Below are 25,645 nucleotides of genomic sequence, written 5' to 3'. Positions count from 1 at the left end.
AACTCGCCCTCGCTTCGCTTTCGGAACTGTAATTTATTATTGAATAAGAAAATGAGATGGCAGATTTTTTCGTAAGTACGAAAAAAGATAAGAAGAAAGAAGATAGTAGTAAGTACTAGACCCTTATCATTATATTGTTACGCCAGTAAACGTAACGCCATCTATCGCCGAATAGCAGTAACGAATATCAAAGGAACTAGTAACATAGAGAACACTTGAGAAGTAAGTACAACGTAATCTATTGTCAGATAGCGGAAACACACATCGAAGCTGCTCGACTTGCCCAGAATGTTCTCGATAAATCTAGCGATGTCGTATCGACTATAAAAGCGTTGCAGAAATGGCACGAAGGCAGTTAGACTAATCGGATTTACTTGATGCGAAACAGCGAAACGGATCACCTGAAGCGAAGCGGAAGAAACGAATTGAGAGTTTTAAAGTGTTCGTTAAATGTTCTAAGTTAAATAGAATTGTAATCTGTACTTCGGTAGAATTATTATTTATCCCGAGCCCCAGTGCGTAACAATATTTTGGATACTTCACACTATATCTTTATGAATTATAGCTCATGTGTTATTCTGATGAGTCAGCTATATTATTGTAAAGTTTCATCAAAATCCATCCAGTCGTTTTCCGTGAAAGAATAACAAACATACATACATCATACATCATTTAACGGCCGTCTGTTGTAGCGGTAAGTGACATGGTCACTACACAAGGGGGTCACGGGTTCAAATCCCGCCAAGGGAAGATATTTGTATGATAAATGTAGAAATGTCTTTTCCAGGGTTATGGATGTTTATTAAATATATGTATGTGTATAATAAAAATCTTACATTTATTTCCGTTATCTGGTACCTGTAACACAAGTTCTTTACGAACTTAGTACGGGACCAGATAATGTGGCGTGATTGTTATTAAATATTTATTTATTATTATTTATTATTACACAAGCATACATCCTTAAAAACTTTCGCGCTTTTATTATTTTACGGCGCCAGAGATGGCTGAACGGCAGTTCCGTCATCATTCGTATTCGATGGAACTGGGTTTATTGCAATAAAAGTCAACAAAACCTTTTAATAATTATTGAAACTCTCAACAAATAATTTCACAATGATAGGGTAAACCGACAGTTTCGTTCCGACCGACTGACTGAGACTGACTGACTGACTGAGACTGACTGACTGACTGAGACTGACTGACTGACTGAGACTGACTGACTGACTGAGACTGACTGACTGAGACTGACTGACTGAGACTGACTGACTGAGACTGACTGACTGAGACTGACTGACTGAGACTGACTGACTGAAACTGACTGACTGAGACTGACTGACTGAGACTGACAGACGACTCTTTTATTTTTCCTACATATGCTGACATGTTGAGAGGCTATTTCAGCTTCACACTAACATGTAGGTGAGCTCACAGGGCTCAAACCGGAAGCGTTGCTAGCACTGGCCCTAGCAAGAGCAGTGCTTCACAGAATCTACCACCGAACCGGAAACGCGACCCACTGAGAAGATCCGGTGAGAAACTAGTGGACACTAGTATTCTGTAAAAATTAAACAGCATCACGCTATATCGAAAACTGTATGATAGGTTTCATGTGAATTTTATAAATATAATTTTTTTAAACTCCCCCTGCCCTGGCGTTCCCTTGAGAATTGCAAACATAACCAACCGAAATAACCTAACAGGCCGAGCTGTTCTCAAGTGATGCTTAGTAAATGTGCGAATCGGTTTTCACTTAAAACTTGATACTAGTGGAGTACTATGAGTATTGACTGCAATAAAATGACTCAAAATCGATCTTTTAATATTTCCATTCAAACTCAACTCAAAATAGGTTAAGGATGAGTTTGAAGTTCAGTGCTACAAATAATAAATGAAATCAATAAATTATAGATTTTTTTGAAAGGTAAAAAGCATGCACTGCCCGGGAATCGAACCCGGGTCGCAAGAATGGGAATCTTGCATGATACCACTACACCAGCAGTGCTCCAGCAAGTATTACTGAAAATTACTATTAAATAGGAGTTAGAATTTTCATATGAGAAATAGTTTATATGTGCAATATTTATTTTAAACGTTAAATAAAGATCTTATATGCAAAGAAAAAAGAAGCAATAGTACCATCATATAATTTTGCCATTTCAATATTTTACCATTAATTTTTTGGTCACATAAAATTTATCAATCAATCATAATCAAATATATTTATAATAACTACATGACTTAATATAAATAAAATATTATCATTAAACACTTACATTATTCTTTATAGTTTGACAGATTTATTTATGCTCCATCTTTTAAAGCGCGCATGTAACTTATCCAGCCTGTATTTGGTATTGAACAAACAGAACTTCTTCCTGCAATGTATTTGCTACGCGGAACAGCAGAGGGCGTTAGTTTTCGTAGTTAATAACACTTATTCCCACAGAATTTCCTACAATTTTTTTTGTCATGAAGTCGTATCATTCATTTGTAATAATAACATAATAATATCAGTTTATGCAATGAAGTCTTTGTAAGAATGTTGTTTAAATGAAATAAATTGGAACTAGATTTTTCCCCCGCAAAAGTTTACGTAATATTACGATAGAGGCGACACCGATATGGGCTTCCTATTCCGCATGCGTAGTTTCCTAATATTTTTTCAATGCCGTACAATTTCATGAATGGCACCGAACCAACCAGGCCTTTTTGTAAACTAAAACATAATTAATAATTTTAAATGTTAGAAAATGCTAGTTACCATTTTTTTTAATAAAAGTGTTGTACCAATTAGATAGTGTTGTGCTCGGGCCGGGTGTGTCCGGTTATTTTATGACAATAAATTAATATTACGGGTAAGTTTTCGAGTATGTATGTTGTCTTATTTTTATTCAAATTTAACTGGGTTACGTAATAATGTAACTAAATTCCGATTTAATGGAATTATTTAGAGTTATAGCGCATTTTATTGTGAAGTGAATGTTTAATTTAATTTTGACAACAAATTAATGAAAAAACTAAAGATGCGGTAAAATTATCGATTTATAGATTCAACCTACTTTAATGTTTTTGAGTTTGAAAGGCAACTTTATTTCGAAGCAGATCAATTTGGCTATTATCTTGATTACTTTTGAGGTCAAGGACGTGTCTCAGAAAACGTAATCCAATAAATGAAAACAATTTGTACGTGTACAGACTATCTGTAAATATGTATTCAGGCCTTAAAAATTATGTTCAACGAATTTTTTAGTCTTAAATTTTATAATAAATTCGCTTTTAGTGTGGCTACGATTAAAATTACACTAGAGTTAGTGTTATATGAGGTAGGATTTTGTAAAAAAGAACTATGAGAAATACCAGTAAAAGTGCAACACAAAAGTACCATAAGTAAACCGCAATTACCTTTAATGCAGTATCCTCTGCGGTTTTCGCGATTCGTAAACATAATTAAAACTACATCTTTTTAAAGTTTTTACAGCTATTTTCTATTTACCATCTCCGATTTTACGAATAATGATACAGTTTTCGTGGTCACAGACATCTGAAGGTAGGAGGTCGATGTCAATATTAATGTATAACGACTGCCCCACCCTTCAAAGACAGACTGGCTAGCGGCAGATCTAGGTAGATCGGATTTGTGTTGAAAAATAAAGTTTTTAATTTAATTTTTTCTTTAATATCTAGTCAATATGTTTGGTATATTTATACACTATTGCGTATTGGATCATAGTACTTCTTACGACAATAACAAATAATCACGATACGAATTACATTTTTATTATGATGGCTTCATTTTGGGACAGCTAATCTTTGTGGTTTGTACATTAACTACAATTGAAAATATAAAGAAATAGTATTAACCTTATAATCAATTGCGTACGATCGTTGGTTAACTTCGGCTTAATATAACCAAGTATTAATGACAGAGGTCGCTTTTTGGCACTCTGCTGTAGGACGTGACCTGGGCGAGAGAGTGTCACTGCTGGAGTAGCGCCCGTTGTCGACTGGATTAGAAGATTTGACGTAGCGCTCAGTAAATTTCAGGCAAGCCACGATTGTAGACGCCTCACTTTGCGATGCAGGTGCGGACTGAGCATGATTGCTTCTAGGAACTGAGCTGATGACAGAATGCAATAATTGCGGGTGTGAAATAAAAACGATTTATCCTGCGCTCACGGACTGCCCCCTATGGGAGGGATGGCAGTATATACCCGACATGCAAGCGGATATTGACTTTTCGCTGCCGAGTTTCACGACTGCGATGCGTAACAGCAACCCAAAAGGTGTGAGAGAGAGAGAGCTCTCTTCTGTCTTGGTCTCTTTTGGTCTTTCTTGGTCGGATCGGAGTGGAGCAAAAACTTAACTTCGAAATAGCCCTATAGTTTTGTTTTTTACGCCAAAATAACTTTCAATCATCTGATTTTTTATTCTAGAACAAATATGTCTACGAGCCCTTTCCCATACACTTGTGAGCTTTGCGGCGCCGAGGGCCTCACAGACGAAGGCATGCGGTCTCATACCCTCGAAGCCCATGTGGCCGGAAGACCAGAATGTCCATTTTGTGACAGCGTAGTGCCTCAACCTCAGCTGGTGGGTCATGTCCAGAGGGCACATCTGCATTATCTGACACCAGAAAGAGAATTGATGGCCTTTATTGATGATCAGAGTCCAAGGTTAGTAAACTCTTTATAGGGATACCTACAATTTTACGTTTCCGTAATATATTCTTATGAACATGTGGAAGGGTCTGTTGATAAATTAGGCATGTGTAAAGGGTAGCTTTAATATTATCAATATAACAGTCGTAAACATTCAGTTGTGGATCAGTTTAGTACATTTTTCCAACAAAATGATTGTTAAAAAATTGCGCTTGGTGTACCACTAACATGAGTTACAACTATACAATAACAGATATTTATAACATACGAGTATTAATGTGATTAATTCGCCTTCCTAATAATTCGCCAAACAGATCGGTGCACATAAAAGTTATTAGCTCCTTAGCTAATGGTGATAGTTTAGTTTGACAATAATTATTATATCCGAGAGCTGCATTCGATTCCCGATCACAGTCAATGAATTGTCGGGGGGAAACCCTGGTTGAGACAGTTATGGATAGTGAATGAATAGCTCCTGTCTTTTCCTAACAGTTTCGACGAAGATTCTAAAATGACAACAGATAGCTGCAGCTACAATACACCCGGTTCAATAAACGGCTGGCACAGTCCGGACAATTCCTCGTCGTCGTACCATAACGGAGCCATCTCCAAAAACATAAGCTACTTCAATGGATATACGGAAAAGGACATAATACACGAAAAAGAATTCAGAAATGACGAAGGCAGCAGTAAGAATATCTACGACTTAACCAATGGATTAACGAATGGTGTGAAAAACATTAACATTTGCAATGGCATTACAAGTAAAACTGTTCAAGGTCAACAGAATTGTAACGAAAACGATATGAATTCGCATAAAAAAGGTTTGTAATTTTTTAAATACCTATTAAAAGTACTAAATGACCTTTTTGTGAACCATAGATTACTAACTAGCCTTTATTACAGATGTCCATTCTAGTCCAAGCAAGAACTCTGGTAGCTATGAAGGATCTCCTAATAAAAATAAGGTAGGCTTGTTGTTGTAGCTCTTCATTTATTAAAAATCTCTTAAAAATATTTCTAAATTGTAAAAACAATTACAGCTAAATTTGACGAGCGCTGGTCAGGGTTCGCCGCTGAGGTCGCAACTAGCATTAAAATTAAAACCAAACACACCTAAGAAAATTCCTCCCACGCCGAGTCCTACAGTGCAAGTGAGCATTTGAAAAATGTAATCTAGATTTTCTTGTTAAACATATTTTATTTTCTTATGCAGGCCAACGAGGAGCTCATGTTATATTTGCTTTAAAAGTATATTTCAGCCTATGAAGCCCATTGTCCGGTTTCTCTGGACTCCAAGACTGTTTAGTTTTGCCTTCAAGGCTCGGACACAGGTTGTTGAGCGACAGGGAGCTAAGTAGGTACGACTCCGGCATGCCCGCCTATCGCTCCTAGCGCGTACCTAGTCGCAAATCTGGCGATTTTATACTGACCTAAAAAAAGCAGTCATTGAACTATTGATTAAAAAAATTTGTCACTGAGCTCACACCGATCAATAGCAATGTAAATAAGCCCCTCTATTTTTTGGAAATCATTGATCAACTTATCAGAAAAACTGTTACTGTGTCAAATTGGTTAAAATAGGTTTGAACAACTCATATTATCAAACATGTATCTTTAAGTTGTGATTAACATGAAAGTGTATGCACCATGCTTCATGCTTCATGCTTAAGTCATGCTTCAGTGGTATGCACCGACATCCCTAGTGTCAAATTTGTAATGTCAAATTATTTTTGCAGGAATGACATATGCCAATTGTTTGTTTTTGTTTACCAACTACTTATTTACTTTTTAGGTTTACCATTTCCTCTGCACACAAATAAAATCCATACATACAATCTAATGAATTCGGCAGCTTGCATTCACTTCTAAGCTCAACTTTTCCGATCAAATCTATATAGAAACTTTAATATTACAGTGTCTTCTATGCGATTTCAAATCGACATGCCCGCGAAAACTCGAAGAACATATAAATCGAGCGCACTTCGATTTGACATCACCGTCTTTGAATGCAAACGCGAATGCTAACTCAGAAAATCCGACCCTGGGTTTGTCCAACCCGACGATAACCCTGGAGAACCCAACTCTGGCCCTGACAATGGCTATGTCACCTGGACCTCATGCTTCATCATACCAATGCCCGATCTGCGAAAGTACATTCGTGAACACGTCCGATCTGGAGGTCCACGTGAATGTGGATCACAAGGATATATTAAGTCCACAGAAAGATGTAAGTTTTGTAGTATCTTTCTCATTCAAATAGCCAGACTAGCGTACCGCCCACTGATGGTGAGTGGATATCTTCAAAAATAGATGTCAGTAATGCTAGGGAGAGAGCCAAGCTGCTGCCTACCACTAAGTACTTTACGCAAGCCTCTTTTGAAGAAGAACATGTCATAGTGCTCAAAAAACACAGCCGAAAGGAGTTCAGTCCAAACTCATTACTACTAATAAAAAAACAAAAGCTAAGTATTCATTCATAGAGTAATTTGTAATCTCCAACAGTCAGTTCTGCTGTCTAATCATTTCTGTAAATAAAGCAGCTAAGTGACCTTTTTCACAGCAACTGCTCTAACCAGAATTAAAAAAAAATTTAATAATTTATTTGCAGGATCAAATAGACAATGCATCATGTGACGATATAGTCATGATGGAAGAGAGTCCAGTTAGCAATTGTCCTGTTTGCTGTCAACCATTGCCACTGTCACAACATGAATTGGTGAGTCTTGGTGTAAATGCAAATAGAGGTGCTATGCCACAATTCAATGATGAGGTAACTTTGAATTCTAATCAATTATAAAACTTACATGTGCTCACAAACAACTACTACCATAAATGAATTCTTTACCATATTACAAAGTCAAATTTGCAATATTAGTTACTTCTGAACGTAAATGCCAGTGTACTGGACACCATCTTGTCCAATCCTGTTCTGAAGAAATTGTACATATAGGGTAGGCACAGTAGAAACTTCATGCTAAAGCAGCTGTGATTTCATCAACATCATTGTAACTACACTTATTACATTTTGATAGACAATCAAAATGCAAAATCAAATAGCATACAATTATCGGTCAGTAGTGGTAAGAACTTTTTGTGATTTGAATGTATATTGATTTTTTTTTTTTCAAAAATTACACGTTTATCTGTTGAAGATGTTGTATGAGCAAAATCTTTATTAAGATTTTTCAATTCTTCATTTCTGTTTTCAAATTTTCAGATATAACTACATTGTTACATACAGCTACGAATTATTCTTGTTTTCTCAGATACAACATATTGAGGAGCATTTTGAGAGGGGTGAAGATGGTGCATCAGGATTAACTACAGCAGAAAGAGAAGCGCAGAGGAACAGGGAACAACAAGAATTTCAAATGCTTAGGGTAATTTAAATTTTTAATACAGCAACAATCTGGGTATTGTAAGGTTTCGTTAAGTTAACTAAGGTTTAATAGAAATAACCATTTGTGTCAAAACGTGTCAAGGTAAAAAGGTGTTCAATGCTATTGACATGAGTGGATAATATTTTACATAGAGCATATTTTTCTTTTTATATGGATAATGTGACAGGTAACATGCTTTTCGTTATGATTGAGGCATTACCAGAGGCCAGTTCCACCAGGACAGATGAGCATGCATGTGTTCAGCTAAGAGGGGAATGGTAACATGCTACATGACTAATGTGTAATTAGAAATGTGAATATTCACATATTTAAAAAAAACCTGAGATTGATCAGAAAAAAAATTAATAGAAATTTTTTTTTTTAATAAGAATTTGGCTCCAACGCCTTTGGCATTGATTTTGCCAGTGTCAAAGTAAGTACAAAAATGACAGGTGCTTACAGAGAAAAAAATTTACTAAATACAAATAAGTTTGGTCCGTTTTTTCATACTCGAATCTGTGATTTTAAGAGCAGTACAAATAAAATATATATGTTAGACTAACTACTTTAAGGATAAATATTATTAGCAGATAAAAACTTACACAGAATATTTACATGTTTGAAAAAGTGAAAAATCCCTGTCGAGTTACTGTCTTAGTCTGTCTAGTCGTTGTAGGTCTTTCATACCCGATCCGTTGGACCGAATGTAAACAGTCGATGTCGCCCTAAACACGTCATTACAAGTCTTCCCGATCCATTAACGGTGCTTTTAGATACCACAAGCACCGGTCACCGTGCTCGCCGAACCCGTCGCTTGCGACGAAGGGCGACGAGAAAATTAACCCTCAGACACAGCCCACTGAGTTTCTCACCGGATCTTCGCAGTGGGTCGCGTTTCCGATACGATGGTAGATTCTGCGAAGCACTGCCCTTGCTAGGGCCAGTGTTAGTAATACTCCGGTTTGAGCCCCGTGACCTCACCTATACGTCAAGGCTATTAGGTTATCAGCACAGGTAGGAAAAAAACAGTAGGTCTTATGTCTTGCTAAAGAGGTTGCACGCCACGACACTCCTCATTGAGGATGGCTATCTTCCTTAAGCCGTCGCAGCACGCATTTATACTGGCTATTAACTCTGTGAAGGCCCAGTACGGCATGGAAGAGGAAGAGGAGTCGTATGCGCAGCGTGAGGAGAGCGGGCTCCGCCGCGCGGTGTACAGCGGCGCGCTGTCCGTGCCCGACTACTACGAGCGGAGCCGGGGCCTACGCCGCCCCGCCAGGGACACCGGCGCCTCCAGGACACATGGTAGGTACCTCTTTTTAATTTAAACTATCGCATAGCTTTTATCGCGGGCTTTGAGCGCGGCGACCGAATCAAGAAATTCCGTAACGAAAATAAAACCTAACACCTCCCACTCCGCCTACCATGTAGCTCGCGTTCAACACATTCACACGTTGAGCTTGTGTAGTGTTTGTGAATAAGCGTCGTAATAGTGACGTCGCACTGCATGCGCATCATGAAAAGTCTGCCCATCTCTCTCTCGCGCGGTCTAGCTTATGAGTGTGAAGGGGACAGTTAATGTTTTGCTTTTGTTAATGTTTATCAATATAGCGTGGTCTTATTTTATTATTGTTTTAATATTAAATTTTCCGGTTCCGGTCTTCGAAGAGTAAACACTAATGTCATTAAAGTCCCACTAAAAACTTAATATAAAATACTTACATACACCATACACTCCAAAATAATATCGTGCAACAAGAAAAAGGAGGCCCGAGAGGTTTGCAGATATCAACGAAGACGTTATTTGCACATTACATCACAGCAAAGAAGAAAATATATCAACAATGTTTTAAGGTTAGCCTATTTCGCAAGTGATATTTGTTCGAATTTGATATTTCCAAAATACAAGGAAATTATTAACTTGCGGGTAGGTATCTAACATATACATCAGTGTTGACAGTGTTGAAAAACTTTCTATCGTTTAACGATTACGTTTCGTTTCACGTAAAAATTTATAAAATGGAAACACAATTTCAACTTTTGTTTGAAAAAATGAAATTAGAAATGCAAAAACAGTCTGAATCTATTACAAATAACATAATGTCTAGAATTGATGAAAAACTAATCCCGATCATAGAAGAAAACAAAAGCTTAAAGTTAAAAATAGAAGCTCAACAAAAAGAGATAGAATACTTGAAGAGGGAAAAAAGGAATAACAATATAATTATATTTGGCGTGGAAGAAAAAGAGAAAACAACATTAGAATTAATGGATATGATAAAGAAAACTTTCAAAAGCGAGATAAATATTGATATCGAAGAAAATGCAATAAACAATTTATACCGATTAGGTAAAAGAAGTATCCAAGGTAACAAACCGAGGCCAGTCTGCTGTTCTTTCGTAAACGGATGGAAAAAGAATGAGATAGTAAAAAATAAAAAATATCTTAAGGAGATATATGTCACCGAAGATTATCCAAAGAATGTACTGGCCAAAAGGAAGGTGTTACAGGCGGAGTTGATTGAAGAAAGGAAGAAGGGTAAAATAGCGTATTTGAAATATGATAAGCTTATAGTGAAGGAAATGGACACAACTAACGAAAAAAGAAAAAGGGAAACTTCTTCTTCACCGCATTCTTCAGACTTTCAACCTAAAAAAACAGCAAGCCACCGTACCATCTAAGGCCAATAGAGCCAACGCATTTGACGTGATGAGAATGAGATCTAACTCTCTTACTAACGTCCTTACAAACAAGCAACAGTAGCAACCAATCCCCGGCAATCGGAAAATACAACAAAACAAAGAATCAAAAATACATACAATAGAAAAACTACACTCTCTCCCAAGCCGACTGGTCATCGTGGGAGAAAACGACCAGCACCCTCTAAGGATAGATAACCAAAAAAGGAATAATAATTGCGACATACACATAGCGACGCTTAACACACGATCACTAAGAACCCCAGAGAAACTCATCGAACTAGAAACAGCAATCGATGAAATAAATTGGGATATTATTGGATTAAGTGAAGTGAGAAGAATGGGAGAAGGCATAGAAGACCACGCAAAGTATATACTGCATTATAAAGGAGAAACACCAGGACAATACGGAGTTGGTTTTTTGATAAAAAGAAAATATATGGACCGAATCGAGGAATTGAAGGGCATATCCGAAAGAATAGCAATACTCAACATCAAATTTCCCGTACAAAATAGCAGAGACGCCCCTCTCTTCTTACCTCCGTAAGGAGCGTATAAGTTTCCACACATATACGCTCCAGGAGGAGCGCGAACTCCGTGCCGTTATACGTGGCATCCCTAAAGAGTTGGATGCCGAGCTCGTCAAGGCCGACCTTCTCGAACAAGGCCTACCGGTTAACTCCGTACACCGCATGCACACAGGCCGCGGAAGGGAGCCATATAATATGGTTCTCGTCGCCCTCCAGCCTACCCCCGAGGGTAAGCAAATATTCAACATCCGAACGGTCTGTAGCCTTTCCGGCATCGCAGTCGAAACCCCACACAAGAAAGGCACACCTAGCCAGTGCCATAACTGCCAATTATACGGGCATTCTTCCCGTAACTGTCACGCGCGCCCCCGATGCGTCAAGTGCTTAGGCGATCACGCCACGGCCCTATGCACTCGCGATCAAAAAACCGCGACAGAACCGCCTAGCTGCGTCCTGTGTCGAACACAGGGTCACCCCGCGAACTACCGTGGATGCCCCCGAGCTCCAAAAATAAATCGCCGCGTCGCCCGCCAAAACCGCCTCCGAGCTTCCGGCCCAGACATCAAAGCCTCGGCACCCTCTGTGTCGCAGGCTAAGCCAGCGTTCGTTCCGGCGCCGGTGCCCAGTGTCTCGGCCTGGGCGAAACCGCTGCCGTACATGAACACGGCTACAACTCCCTCCTCCGCGATTCGTCCCGCCCCCGCGACTCGTCCCTCTCCCGCGACTTGCCCTCCGACCGCGTCCGACAATCTCGCTTTAGCGATCGACTTCTTTCAGTCGATCAACTTTGAGCGCGTTAACGCTTTGGGCGACGCCATTCGCTCTGCCTCCACTGCACAACACTTTATCGCCGTTGTGCAAGAATACGCCGACGTATACGCGTCATTAAATACGTACGTCCTCCCCTCACTCCGCCGGTAATCAATGGCGTATATAAGTAGAATAAAGCCCCTATCCGTAACGATAGGATTTTTTAACGCTTACGGTCTCGCAAATCAGCGTGATCAGGTTTCTGACTTTTTGCGTGACCATCAAATTGATATCTTTTTAGTGCAGGAGACCCTACTTAAGCCCGCGCGCCGTGACCCTAAAATCGCGAACTATAACATGGTCAGGAACGACAGGCTCTCTGCTCGTGGTGGTGGTACCGTCATTTACTATAGAAGAGCCCTGCATTGCGTCCCACTCGATCCTCCCGCGCTCGCTAATATCGAAGCATCAGTGTGCCGAATCTCACTGACGGGACACGCGCCGATCGTTATCGCGTCCGTTTATCTTCCACCGGATAAGATCGTTCTAAGCAGTGATATCGAGGCGCTGCTCGGCATGGGGAGCTCTGTCATTCTGGCGGGCGACCTAAATTGTAAACACATTAGGTGGAACTCACACACCACAACCCCGAATGGCAGGCGGCTTGACGCGTTAGTCGATAATCTCGCCTTCGATATCGTCGCTCCGCTAATCCCGACTCACTACCCGCTAAATATCGCGCATCGCCCGGATATACTCGACATAGCGTTATTAAAAAACGTAACTCTGCGCTTACACTCGATCGAAGTAGTTTCAGAGTTAGATTCAGACCACCGTCCCGTCGTTATGAAGCTCGGTCGCGCTCCCGATTCCGTTCCCGTCACGAGGACTGTGGTGGATTGGCACACGCTGGGCATCAGCCTGGCTGAATCTGATCCACCATCGCTACCGTTTAGCCCGGACTCTACCCCGTCTTCTCAGGATACCGCTGAAGCCATAGACATCTTAACGTCACACATCACCTCGACATTAGATAGGTCATCGAAACAAGTTGTAGCGGAGGACTTCCTTCACCGCTTCAAATTGTCCGACGATATTAGGGAACTCCTTAGAGCTAAGAACGCCTCGATACGCGCCTACGACAGGTATCCTACCGCGGAAAATCGTATTCGAATGCGTGCCCTACAACGCGACGTAAAGTCTCGCATCGCCGAAGTCCGAGATGCCAGATGGTCTGATTTCTTAGAAGGACTCGCGCCCTCCCAAAGGTCTTACTACCGCTTAGCTCGTACTCTCAAATCGGATACGGTAGTAACTATGCCCCCCCTCGTAGGCCCCTCAGGCCGACTCACGGCGTTCGATGATGACGAAAAAGCAGAGCTGCTGGCCGATACATTGCAAACCCAGTGCACGCCCAGCACTCAATCCGTGGACCCGGTGCATGTAGAATTAGTAGACAGTGAGGTAGAACGCAGAGCCTCCTTGCCACCCTCTGATGTGTTACCACCCGTCACCCCGATGGAAGTTAAAGACTTGATCAAAGACCTACGTCCTCGCAAGGCTCCCGGTTCCGACGGTATATCCAACCGCGTTATTAAACTTCTACCCGTCCAACTCATCGTGATGTTGGCATCTATTTTCAATGCCGCTATGGCGAACTGTATCTTTCCCGCGGTGTGGAAAGAAGCGGACGTTATCGGCATACATAAACCCGGTAAACCAAAAAATCATCCGACGAGCTACCGCCCGATTAGCCTCCTCATGTCTCTAGGCAAACTGTATGAGCGTCTGCTCTATAAACGCCTCAGAGACTTCGTCTCATCCAAGGGCATTCTCATCGATGAACAATTCGGATTCCGTACAAATCACTCATGCGTTCAACAGGTGCACCGCCTCACGGAGCACATTCTTGTGGGGCTTAATCGACCAAAACCGTTATACACGGGAGCTCTCTTCTTCGACGTCGCAAAAGCGTTCGACAAAGTCTGGCACAACGGTTTGATTTTCAAACTATTCAACATGGGTGTGCCGGATAGTCTCGTGCTCATCATACGGGACTTCTTGTCGAACCGCTCTTTTCGATATCGAGTCGAGGGAACCCGCTCCTCCCCACGACCTCTCACAGCTGGAGTCCCGCAAGGCTCTGTCCTCTCACCCCTCCTATTTAGCTTATTCGTTAACGATATTCCCCGGTCGCCGCCGACCCATTTAGCTTTATTCGCCGACGACACGACTGTTTACTATTCCAGTAGAAACAAGTCCCTAATCGCGAAGAAGCTTCAGAGCGCAGCCCTAGCCCTAGGACAGTGGTTCCGAAAATGGCGCATAGACATCAACCCAGCGAAAAGTACTGCGGTGCTCTTTCAGAGGGGAAGCTCCACACGGATTTCCTCCCGTATTAGGAGGAGGAATCTCACACCCCCGATTACTCTCTTTAGTCAATCCATACCCTGGGCCAGGAAGGTCAAGTACCTGGGCGTTACCCTGGATGCATCGATGACATTCCGCCCGCATATAAAATCAGTCCGTGACCGTGCCGCGTTTATTCTCGGTAGACTCTACCCCATGATTTGTAAGCGGAGTAAAATGTCCCTTCGGAACAAGGTGACACTTTACAAAACTTGCATAAGGCCCGTCATGACTTACGCGAGTGTGGTGTTCGCTCACGCGGCCCGCACGCACATAGACACCCTTCAATCTCTACAATCCCGCTTTTGCAGGTTAGCCGTCGGAGCTCCGTGGTTCGTGAGGAACGTTGACCTACACGACGACCTGGGCCTCGAATCTATACAGAAATACATGAAGTCAGCGTCGGAACGGTACTTCGATAAGGCTATGCGTCATGATAATCGCCTTATCGTAGCCGCCGCTGACTACTCCCCGAATCCTGATCATGCAGGAGCCAGTCACCGTCGACGCCCTAGACACGTCCTTACGGATCCATCAGATCCAATAACCTTCGCACTAGACGCCTTCAGCTCTAGGAGCAGGCTTAGGGACCTCGGTAACCGTACTCGTCGAACTCGACAAAGAGTTCGCCGTGCAACCTAACCCATGAATCAGCTCGCTGAGTTTCTCGCCGGATCTTCTCAGCGGGTCGCGATTCCGATCCGGTAGTAGATTCATTCGCGAAGCAGCTGCTCTTGAGCTGTTAGGTCTCCTTCGGAGGCGCTCGGGTAGCTGTTAGCAATTCCCACCCCTCCTGGCTGAGCCTTTGCTCGCCCACCTGTCCTGGTGAAACTGGAAAGGCCTCCGGGCCACCAGTAATCCTTCAATCATAAAAAAAAAAAAAAAAAAAAAAAAAAAAGCAGAGACGAATTATGGTCAATTATTCAGGTTTACTCGCCAACTGAAGCAGATAAAAAACAAGACACAAACAAAATAGAGGAATTCTACCAAAAATTACAAAGTACTGTTGATACAGCTCACAAAAATTTAATAATAATGGGTGATTTTAATGGACAAATTGGGGAATGTCGTAGTGGCGAAGAGTACATTGTAGGAAGATATGGCAATGGCAATAGGAGCAAAAACGGACAACATTTGGTTAACTTCGGTTTAGAAAACAAACTAAGTATCTTGAATAGTTTCTTTAAAAAGAAAAAGAATAAGAAATGGACGTGGACCTCCCCAAATGGACTCTTTAAAAATGAAATCGACTACATTATGACTAATAAACCAAAAGTTTTTAAAGATCTATCAGTTTTACATAATTTAAATTTTAATTCGGACCATAAAATGATACGTGCAACGTTACGATCGTCACATACAAAAAAAAGTCGAAGGCTGCAAACTGGATTGACTCCCTATGTGGACATTAAAAATAACTTAGAGATAATGAACAATTTAAAAGAATTTCTAGAGAGAAGAGAACAAAAAGAATACAATAAAGCAATTGAGGCGACATACTGCTACTTTGTAAATACTCTCAAAACTGTTGCTCGAAAAGTCTCTACAAATAATAAATCCATACTATCTACCGAAACTATTATATTACTTAAAGAAAGAAAATTGCTTTTACAAGGCAATAAAGACAAAGAAACACGAAAAGAGATCGCAGAAATAAGTAAAAATATCAACAAAAATATCAGGAAAGACAGAAAACAAAAAAGGGCAAATACTTTCCAATATCATATTAAGAAAACAGGCGGAGTGAAGAAAGCGTTTAAAGAACTAGAATCGAAAAAGAATTGGATGCCAAATATTAAGGACAGACAAGGAAGAAGTACTACAAAAAGATCAGAAATATTAAATATTGCTACGCAATACTATAAGGAGTTGTACACAAGCAAAAATAATAAACCTGCCACGACTACGACAGAAGACATGCAAGATACTGAACCTATACCACCTATTCTAAAAGAAGAAACAGAAAGAGCTATCACTACGCAGAAGTTAGAAAAAGCGCCCGGTCTTGATCAAATTACCAATGAACTTCTCAAAACATTCATGCCGGTAATAGTCCCTAAACTAACCAATTTGTTTAACGAAATAATAACAGCAGAAGTCATCCCAGAAGACTGGGTGAAATCAGTGATAGTTTTGTTGCACAAAAAAGGAGACAAAAGAGACATTAACAATTATAGGCCAATAAGCTTAATGTCTAATATATACAAGATCTTTTCTAAAATACTATTGTTTAGACTAACTATTACCCTTGACGAAAACCAGCCAAAAGAGCAAGCTGGATTTAGGAGCAATTTCTCGACCATTGACCACATACACGTCCTACGCCAGATACTTCAGAAATATAGAGAATACAACAAAACATATTATTTGGGTTTTGTAGATTTCAACAAGGCGTTTGATTCCTTGGAACACCACTACATATGGGAATCATTAGAACAACAAGGGGTCCATAAAAAGTACATACGTATCCTAAAAAATATTTATGGGAAAAGCACAGCACAAATAAAACTTGAAAAATTAGGTGAAGAGTTCCCAATAGAAAGAGGCGTCCGTCAAGGTGATCCTATTTCGCCGAAAATATTCTCAGCAGTGTTGGAGTTGATCTTTAGGAAACTGGATTGGGATAATTTCGGACTTAACGTGAACGGAGACAAACTGAGTCATTTGAGATTCGCTGATGATTTAATACTTTTCTCCGAATGCCCGATGATTTTGGAAAGAATGCTACAACAATTAGCAGATGAAAGTGCAAATGCAGGGCTTACTATGAATATAACAAAGACAAAAGTAATGAGCAATTCCTCACAAAAAAACGCTATTGCAGTTAACAATCAAGAGTTAGAATACGTAAGTGAATACGTCTATCTGGGCCAATTAGTATCACCGACAGAGAGCATGCAGAAAGAAATAGAAAGAAGAATAGCAAACACTTGGAAGAAATTTTGGTCATTGAGTGAAGTAATGAAAAATAAGGAAATGCCTATGGCGGAGAAACGAAAAGTCTTCAATGTTTGCATACTGCCATGTCTTACATACGGATGCCAGACATGGGCCTTAACTGAAAAACAACAAAATAAATTGAATATATGTCAGAATGGGATAGAGAGAAGCGTATTGGGAGTAAGAAGAAGGGATAAAATAGAACTAAAAAAGATCAAAGGAGAGACTAAATTTGGAAAAGTTCAATCAATATGCAGAAAATTAAAATGGCGCTGGACGGGACATATGATGAGAGAAAAAAAAGAAAAATGGACCAGAATAATAACGGAATGGTACCCTAGAGAAAACAAAAGAATCAGAGGAAGACAGCCGAAGCGATGGGAAGACGACTTGAAGCAAGTAGCTGGGCCAGGATGGTTACGTACAGCAAAGGACAGAAGCAAATGGAAATCCTTAGAGGAGGCCTTTGTCGAAAGACAAGCTGTTAAGAGGAGAGATAAGCCGAATGCCGAGATATGTTTTAGTATAAGTTAATTTTATAGTTTTCTTACCTCTATTGTTAACATTTTATGTTTAGTTAAATAAGTTAAGCTATAACAGCAATAAAGGCTAATTTAATTTAATTTAATTTAATATTAAATTATTGTGAAATTATAATTGCATAAGCTAATAAAAAATGCTATGCAATAGCTTTACCGCAGCAGTCCCCGAGTGTCATTTTTTCCTACCTATTTGCTGGTAACCTAAAAAGATATTCCAGCTTCACGTGGACGGTTAGATAAATCCCAGGGCTCCCTGTAAGAATTTGCTAACACTAGCAAGAACAATGCTTCGCTGAATATACCACCGGATTGAAATAGCGACCCACTGAGATCTGTGTCTATCGATATGCGGTTCTTAGTTTCTGTCTGCAGTTCACTTCACCCGTGACTCAACGTAAGGGAGACTGTGAATTGTAATTCGTAGCTATCACTCAAAATTATCCAAAGTTCAATTCGTCGAACGTCAAAACAAGCTCATAAAAAGTTAGAAAAAGGTAAAACAGGTATATAAATATTGGTATAGCTGCTATACTAAGTTTATATAGTATTGCAAAACTTTATGCAAAATAAATAAAAAATTCCTGGTTCCGTTATTAATCCTAAAAATAAATAAACAAGGGCTCTGATTATGTCAGAGTAGTATTCGCGGGCCGGGCCTAAAGCGCCCGGACTAAATAAATAAAAAATTGAAATGCTCCAACTTTTATTTTCAAACAGAAAGTAATTGTGTATGAGTGAGTTGTTCAAAATATAAGGTAGAGTAGGGTGTGCTATATTATATACCAACATAAAATCAAATCAATTACGTAGCATTAAATATAAAATATATGATGAGCAGCTTGTTTTTCTTGTTTATTAGGTTCACACCACTGCATAATATCTACATACATTAACGCTGAACTTAAATAGAAAAATGAACGAATTATTGAATTCACCCTTTTGGGTGTGAACAAAACTTGCATAAGAGCGGTTGTCAAGTCATCAGATGCTGAAATGTATTTATTAAATAATAAAATAAATATATAGATTGTAATTAAAAATAAGAGAAAAAAAAAACAAAAAAACTGCAAATAAAAAATAACAATTTTTTTATATATTTATACTGGTGGCAGTACCTGTTGTGAGTCAGCACGGGTAAGTACCACCACCCTGCCTATTTCTGCCGTGAAGCAGTAATGCGTTTCGGCTTCAAGGGTAGGGCAGCCATTGTAACTATACTGAGAGACCTTAGAACTTATATCTCAAGGTAGGCGGCACATTTACGCTGTAGATGTCTATGGGCTCCAGTAACCATTTAACACCAGGCGGGCTGTGAGCTCGTCCACCCAACAAAGCAATAAAAAAAAAACTAACAAAAAACAGCTCTAAGAGTGGTCTTTACCAGACATAACCCAGGTGGATTCAAGAACCTTCTAAGGAAAGAAATTACCTACCGTGTACTTGCCGATTAAAAAACGAATATTTATATAAATTTAAAATTATAATACTACTTTTTTACACATAAAAATATAAAAAGTAGGTATTTATAGACAAATAATAAATTAAATACATGGTAGTTGTGTGTAATGTTTTTTTAAATATTTATTGCATTTTTTATGCATAATTTAAAAAAAAAATTAACATTCTGCGCTCCATCTTTATATTCTCTATAAATGTGGGAAATTTCATACTCCTCCTTCCGCGCAATTTTCGTAAAAAGGGCACAAAGTTTTTGTTGCACTTATTAATATATAGATTACAAAATACATATTAAATAAATAGATAACGAATCGATTTTTAAGACACTAATCGATTTATTTGCTGTAATTCTTTGTTACTAATAAATTAATGGTTAAGAATCTTGTCTAATTTTTCTATTTCCTTGCAGGTCTCTTAGAACGGATAGCTCAACTAAACGCTCACAACCCTAGTATAGTGAAGACGTACCTGTGCAGCGCCGTGGACCACTACGCGAGCACGTACGGGGACCGCGGCTGGGGCTGCGGCTACAGGTAATACTTCACCACAAATAGTTCTTCCTGTGATGGTATTTACGGGGCCGAGACATTGACGTCGTGGGCATTTGAAGTCGTCGTAAGGATAAGACGTCCGGTGCATTCGTATCTAGCGATGCAACGGTGTTTGAATCCCGCAGGCGGGTACCAATTTTCTAATGAAATACGTTCTTAACAAATGTTCACGATTGACTTCCACGGTCAAGGAATAACATTGTGTAATAAAAATCAAATCTGCAAAATTATAATATGCGTAATTACTGGTGTTAGGACCTCTCGTGAGTCCGCACCGGTAGGTACCACCACCCTGCCTGTTTCTGCCGTGAGGCAGTAATGCGTTTCGGCTTGAAGGGCGGAGCAGCCGTTGTAACTATACTGAGACCTTAGAACTTATATCTCAAGGTGGGTGGCGAATTAACGTTGTAGATATCTATGGGCTCCAGTAACCACTTAACACCAGATAGGCTGTGAGCTCTTCCACCCATCTAAGCAATAAAAATCACAAAGAAAATTATGACCGAGATACAAGTCACGCAAAGAGCCATTCGAGGGACTATGTTAGGCATTTCTCTACGGGTTAGAGTGTGCAACACCGAAATCGCCAGAAGAACTGGTTTGACGGATATAGCCAAAGAGATTGCTCGGAGAAACCGGAGCCGGCCCTATATGCTGTCACACTCACAATCGATGGGGCACAAAAAGTACTAGAGTGGAGACCTCGTACTGGACGTCGTAACATGGGCGGATAAACAACGAATTGGATCGAGGAACTGTTTAAAATAGCTGGTGGGGACTGGATGCGAAAAGTAACAGACCGAAGAGAATGCGGTGCATATGAAGAGACCTAGCATTAGGTGAACACAAATTAAAGAAGATTCTATACGTTCCAGTTAATCTTTGACAATATTTGTTATGTTGTAACGAGCTCGCGGTCCGCTCACCGTGCAGCGGTTGTCACAGCTCATAAACATTACAACGTCAATGCGACCATTTACCTTGAGACGTGAGGTCCCTTTGAACCGAAACGCATGACCGTTTCGAACTTTGCAGCGGTATCCTCCCTCGTGGGTTCGCAACACGTCCACGATATAATCACATCAGTTGTGACAAAATTTCATCAGATTTCATTCGTGAATAGCCAGCAGACTAGTAATATGCAAACAGTGGTTGAGTTCGCAACCGAACTATCATGTCTCTACGTATATATCTCACTAGTTTGTTAAGCATTTTGGAAACAATTGCCTTCAATGTTGATCGTGCAAGAGGCATACCGTCTCACAAGATACCCTCGCAATACAGGAACATGCAAATGCTGGTGTCGTCCCTGATGAAGAACCCTCAGTACGCTCCGCTGCTGAAGTGCAATAACGAGAGGGAGTGCGAGTGCGTGCCCTCCCTGCCGCGGCTGCAGCTGCTAGTGGAGAGGGCCTGGCAGCGGGGCTTCGACACCCAGGTGACGCCGCACAGCCCGCGCCCCCCGCACCCCCGCGCCCCCCGCTGACCGCTGCCCCTTGTGTGTGCAGGGCTCGGAGCAGCTGGGCTCGAGGCTGTACAACACGCGCAAGTGGATCGGCGCCTGCGAAGTGGTCACGGTGCTGTCCTCGCTCAGGATAAGGTAACCCAGATATTTAGCGTTAGGGGAATTCAAAGAGAAACTGTACGGTGCGGTGATAGATTCTGCGAAGCACTGCTCTTGCTAGGGCCAGTGTTAGCAAACTCTTTAAGGTTGAGTCCGTGAGCTCACCTCCCTCCTGTCCCCAGATGCCAGCTGATCGATTTCCACCGGCCAACGGGCGCAGACGGCGGGCACCCCGCGCTGTTTGACTGGGTGCTGCAGTACTTCCGGGACCAGCCCGCCGCCTTCAAGCCGCCGCTCTACCTGCAGCACCAAGGTACGCCGCCTTCCCGCTCGCACCTCCTCGCTCGCACCTCCCCGCACGAACCTCCTCGTTCGCACCTCCTCATTCGCACCTCCCCGCTCGCACCTCCTCATTCGCACCTCCCCGTTCGCACCTCCTCGTTCACACCTCATTCGCACCTCCCCGCTCGCACCTCCTCGTTCGCACCTCCTCGTTCGCACCTCCTCATTCGCACCTCCTCGTTCGCACCTCCCCGCTCGCACCTCCTCGTTCGCACCTCCCCGCTCGCACCTCCTCATTCGCACCTCCCCGCTCGCACCTCCTCGTTCGCACCTCCCTGCTCGCACCTCGTTCGCACCTCCCCGTTCGCACCTCCTCATTCGCACCTCCCCGCTCGCACCTCCTCATTCGCACCTCCGCGCTCGCACCTCCTCGTTCGCACCTCCTCGTTCGCACCTCCTCGTTCGCACCTCCTCGTTCGCACCTCCTCGTTCGCACCTCCTCATTCGCACCTCCTCGTTCGCACCTCCCCGCTCGCACCTCCTCGTTCGCACCTCCCCGCTCGCACCTCCTCATTCGCACCTCCCCGCTCGCACCTCCTCGTTCGCACCTCCCTGCTCGCACCTCGTTCGCACCTCCCCGTTCGCACCTCCCCGCTCGGACCTCCTCGTTCGCACCATCTCATTCGCACCTCCCCGCTCGCACCTCCGCCAACCGCTTAGACTAAAAAGTGTTGTTTTTTCCCAGGTCACTCCCGGACTATAATCGGTTACGAGAAACACAAGGACGGTAAAGCGACGCTACTCGTGCTGGATCCCTCTCACTCGCCCTCCCAGGTAATACAATAAATACCTAATAAATAAATAAATAACCACAAAGTCACACTCGCTCATCTGGCTCTTAACTATGACCCCTGTACTATGGACACCAGAGACCGACATACTTTTACGTTTAAATATATTTACTGACTCAATGGTGCAGTTATTAGCGGCCCTGATTTGCGCCGAGGGTCGTGGGTTCGATTTCCACATCGGGCAAACGTTCGTGTGACGAACCGCTTTGTTTGATCTTTGTCTCGGTGTTCATTATCTATATATGTATGTATATTTTAAACGTATATAAGTATCATTACGCGCTGGGGTTCGGGATAAATAAATGTTCCACCAAAGTGTAACTTTCACTTAGAACACTTTAAAATTCTCAATTCGCTTCTTCCGCTTCGCTTCAGGTGATGCGTTCGCATTTCGCAACGCTTTTAAAGTCGAGACGAAATACCTAGAATCGTCGAGAATACTCTACAAAAATCTAGTATTGTGTGTTTCCGATATCTGATAATAGATGGCGCTGTACTTTTCGAGCGTTATAGGTGTTAGATCCTTTGAGGTTTGTTTCGGCTATTCGCCGATAGATGGCGTTACTCTTACCGGCGTAACGGTATGTTTGTCAGTCTCTGGTACACACAGGGAATCTTGAATTAGGCCCGGATTACCGTGCGTGATTTGTTCCTAATAAAAAAGCAATCTAGAGGTACTAAACGCATAGGTAGAGGTACTGAAGACACGTCTACCCGATGTGATGCGTGTAGTATACCACTGCCTCGATCATAGGCTTCAACTAATGCGCCGCCAAGCAAGCAATATAACAACAATAATAATTAGTGATACATTGCCGGCTCTCGCCCGCTCAGAATACAATTATTTCAGCTAAAATTTGTGCTCCAGTCATATTAAAGTGGTAATCTATTGTTGTCTTCGAGAACTTCAGTCCTTTTCACAATTTTATTACGGCCTACGGTAACTTGACTTTTTAGTCTAATTTTAGTTACTTCTATAATTCTCAGTAAGAGTTGAAGTTTTACGAAATTCGATTGGCGAACAAAACAATTCGCGATTGACATAACTTGCTCTAATTTTTTCCCCTGCGGTCTGCGTGATGCTGTGTACAACAATTACAAAAGTTAATAAAAAACAAAAAGAAACTACTTTGGAACCGCTAAAATATTACGCAACTATTTCAACCGCTTCAAAAGTTTATATAAGATGTTCTCAGCTTAGAATTCACATGTAATGATTATTTATTCTTCGGACACGCTTGTAAAAGTGTAGTAAGCAAACACCGTAACTTATCAATCCTTTAATTTAACTCCACACAAGTACATAACTTAATGAATGCAATTAAATGTAACGTTGGAGCATTTTTATGAGTTTCCGAAAACACGGTAAAAAACAGAAGGGCGCCTCATGACATGTGATCAGGTTGACAGTTGAGCTCCATTCCGGCGCGTTCATTAAAACAGCGCTCATTGAGTTTCACCCTTCACAACACTATGCGATGAACGGTGCAGCTTACCATTGGCGACTAGACTACAACCCGACCTCATGTCTTAAGGGTAACGATCTGGCATTTTGAAATTCCCCTTAAACTAAGCTTGACTCGATCTATCTCAGCTTGACTCAATGCTTCGTCTTCGTACGCCCTCTCCTTTACTAGATGGCCCTATATCTGGCCTAGATGGAGCTATATCTCGCCTAGTCCTCCCCTCATCACTAGATGGCGCTATATCTGGCCTAGTCCTCCCTTCATCACTAGATGGCGCCATATCTGGCCTAGTCCTCCCCTAATCACTAGATGGCGCTATATCTGGCTTAGTCCTTCCTGTATTACTAGATGATGCTATTTCTGCCGTGAATCAGTAATGCGTTTCGCTTTGAAGGGCGGGGCAGCCGTTGTAACTATACTTGAGACCTTAGAACTGATATCTCAAGGTGGGTGGCGTATTTACGTCGTAAATATCTATAGGATCCAGTAACCACTTAACACCAGGTGGGCTGTGACCTCGTCCACCAATCTAAGCAATAAAAAAATATATATATATATCTGGCCTAGTCTTCCCTTAGTCACTAGATGGGGCTATATCCTTGTCTAGTCCGCCCCTGGTCGCTAGATGGCGCTATATTCTCGTCACTAGACGGCGCTGTGTGTGTGTTGTGTGTCAGGTGCGGCAAGTGCTGTGCGGCAGCACGGCGTCGTGCAGCACGGCGCTGCGGCTGCTGCGGCGGGGCTCCCCGGCGCTGCGGGCGCGCCAGTACCAGCTGCTGTGCGTCACTGGGCTCATGGCCAGCGACGAGGAGTACGAGGTAGGGGAGAGGTTTTTTTTTCCTACCTAAGCTGATGATAGCCTTGAGAGGTTATTTCAGCGTAACCTTAACTAGTAGGTGAGCTCACAGGGCTCAAACCTGACGACGTTGGTAACACAAACCCTAGCAAGGGCCGTGCTTCGCAGAATCTACCACCGGATCGGAAACGCGACCCACTGAGAAGATCCGCTGAGAAACTCAGTGGGCTGTATCTGAGGGTTAATTTACTCGTCGAGTCCATCGTTGCAAGCGACGGGTTCGACGAGAACGATGACCGGTCGGGGAGAGCTCACTCTACTTTACCGACCTTACGAATCCCAATACCATAGACGAAACAACCAATGTTAAATCTTCATATATAAGTCTAAATCTCAGTTGAATTGTAATAATGGCCGCCCCCCCTTCAAATCAAAGCGCACGACAGCGTCACGGCCGAAAAGGTAGGGCGGTAGTACTATTACATATGCCCCTCAATAGTAACGCAATATAAATAATAATACAGACTATAGTAGAATTATTTTGTTCGTGCAGTTTGGGTCATAAAACATAGCCCGGCTAGGGCGGTGAACATGTTGCGCGGGCGCACACCATTATCGATAAAAACAAATGAGTCATCGAAGGCAGGTACACGGCGGCGGGGTGGTATACGAAGGGTGGTGAGACATTGTTATGTTATGAGTCATTTGTACTTACCTGCAAATTATAGTACATTATGTCGAAGAGAAATGTGTTTTTATGCA

At 41.8% G+C, this 25,645-nt stretch overlaps 1 protein-coding gene and 1 non-coding gene across 4 annotated transcripts in view; one reads left to right on the top strand and one right to left on the bottom strand.

Annotated features, from left to right (window-relative positions):
* Positions 1-1,934: 1,934 nt before the first annotated feature.
* On the bottom strand, positions 1,935-2,005 carry TRNAG-CCC (transfer RNA glycine (anticodon CCC)). Its single transcript has one exon. It is a non-coding gene; the product is annotated as a tRNA-Gly (tRNA).
* Positions 2,006-2,675: 670 nt separating this feature from the next.
* LOC101736753 (zinc finger-containing ubiquitin peptidase 1) overlaps positions 2,676-25,645 on the top strand; it is a 29,324-nt gene continuing 6,354 nt past the window's right edge. The window contains exons 1-15 of one of the 3 annotated variants that reach the window (XM_038020140.2): positions 2,698-2,858; positions 4,437-4,676; positions 5,154-5,485; positions 5,568-5,629; positions 5,705-5,815; positions 6,580-6,891; positions 7,273-7,380; positions 7,931-8,044; positions 9,187-9,349; positions 19,783-19,906; positions 21,209-21,362; positions 21,433-21,524; positions 21,671-21,801; positions 22,516-22,604; positions 24,765-24,905. In XM_038020140.2, coding sequence (XP_037876068.1) covers positions 4,444-4,676; positions 5,154-5,485; positions 5,568-5,629; positions 5,705-5,815; positions 6,580-6,891; positions 7,273-7,380; positions 7,931-8,044; positions 9,187-9,349; positions 19,783-19,906; positions 21,209-21,362; positions 21,433-21,524; positions 21,671-21,801; positions 22,516-22,604; positions 24,765-24,905 — 2,166 coding nt within the window. In that variant the 5' untranslated portion in view covers positions 2,698-2,858; positions 4,437-4,443. Of the gene's footprint in view, positions 2,859-4,436; positions 4,677-5,153; positions 5,486-5,567; positions 5,630-5,704; positions 5,816-6,579; positions 6,892-7,272; positions 7,381-7,930; positions 8,045-9,186; positions 9,350-15,360; positions 18,077-19,782; positions 19,907-21,208; positions 21,363-21,432; positions 21,525-21,670; positions 21,802-22,515; positions 22,605-24,764; positions 24,906-25,645 lie in introns of those variants that run through there. The other 2 variants (XM_062674955.1, XM_038020134.2) reach the window with 2 other exon arrangements.

Source organism: Bombyx mori, chromosome 3, assembly GCF_030269925.1.
Source record: "Bombyx mori chromosome 3, ASM3026992v2".
NCBI classification, from domain to species: domain Eukaryota; kingdom Metazoa; phylum Arthropoda; class Insecta; order Lepidoptera; family Bombycidae; genus Bombyx; species Bombyx mori.
This window is presented reverse-complemented; position numbering and strand designations above follow the sequence as displayed.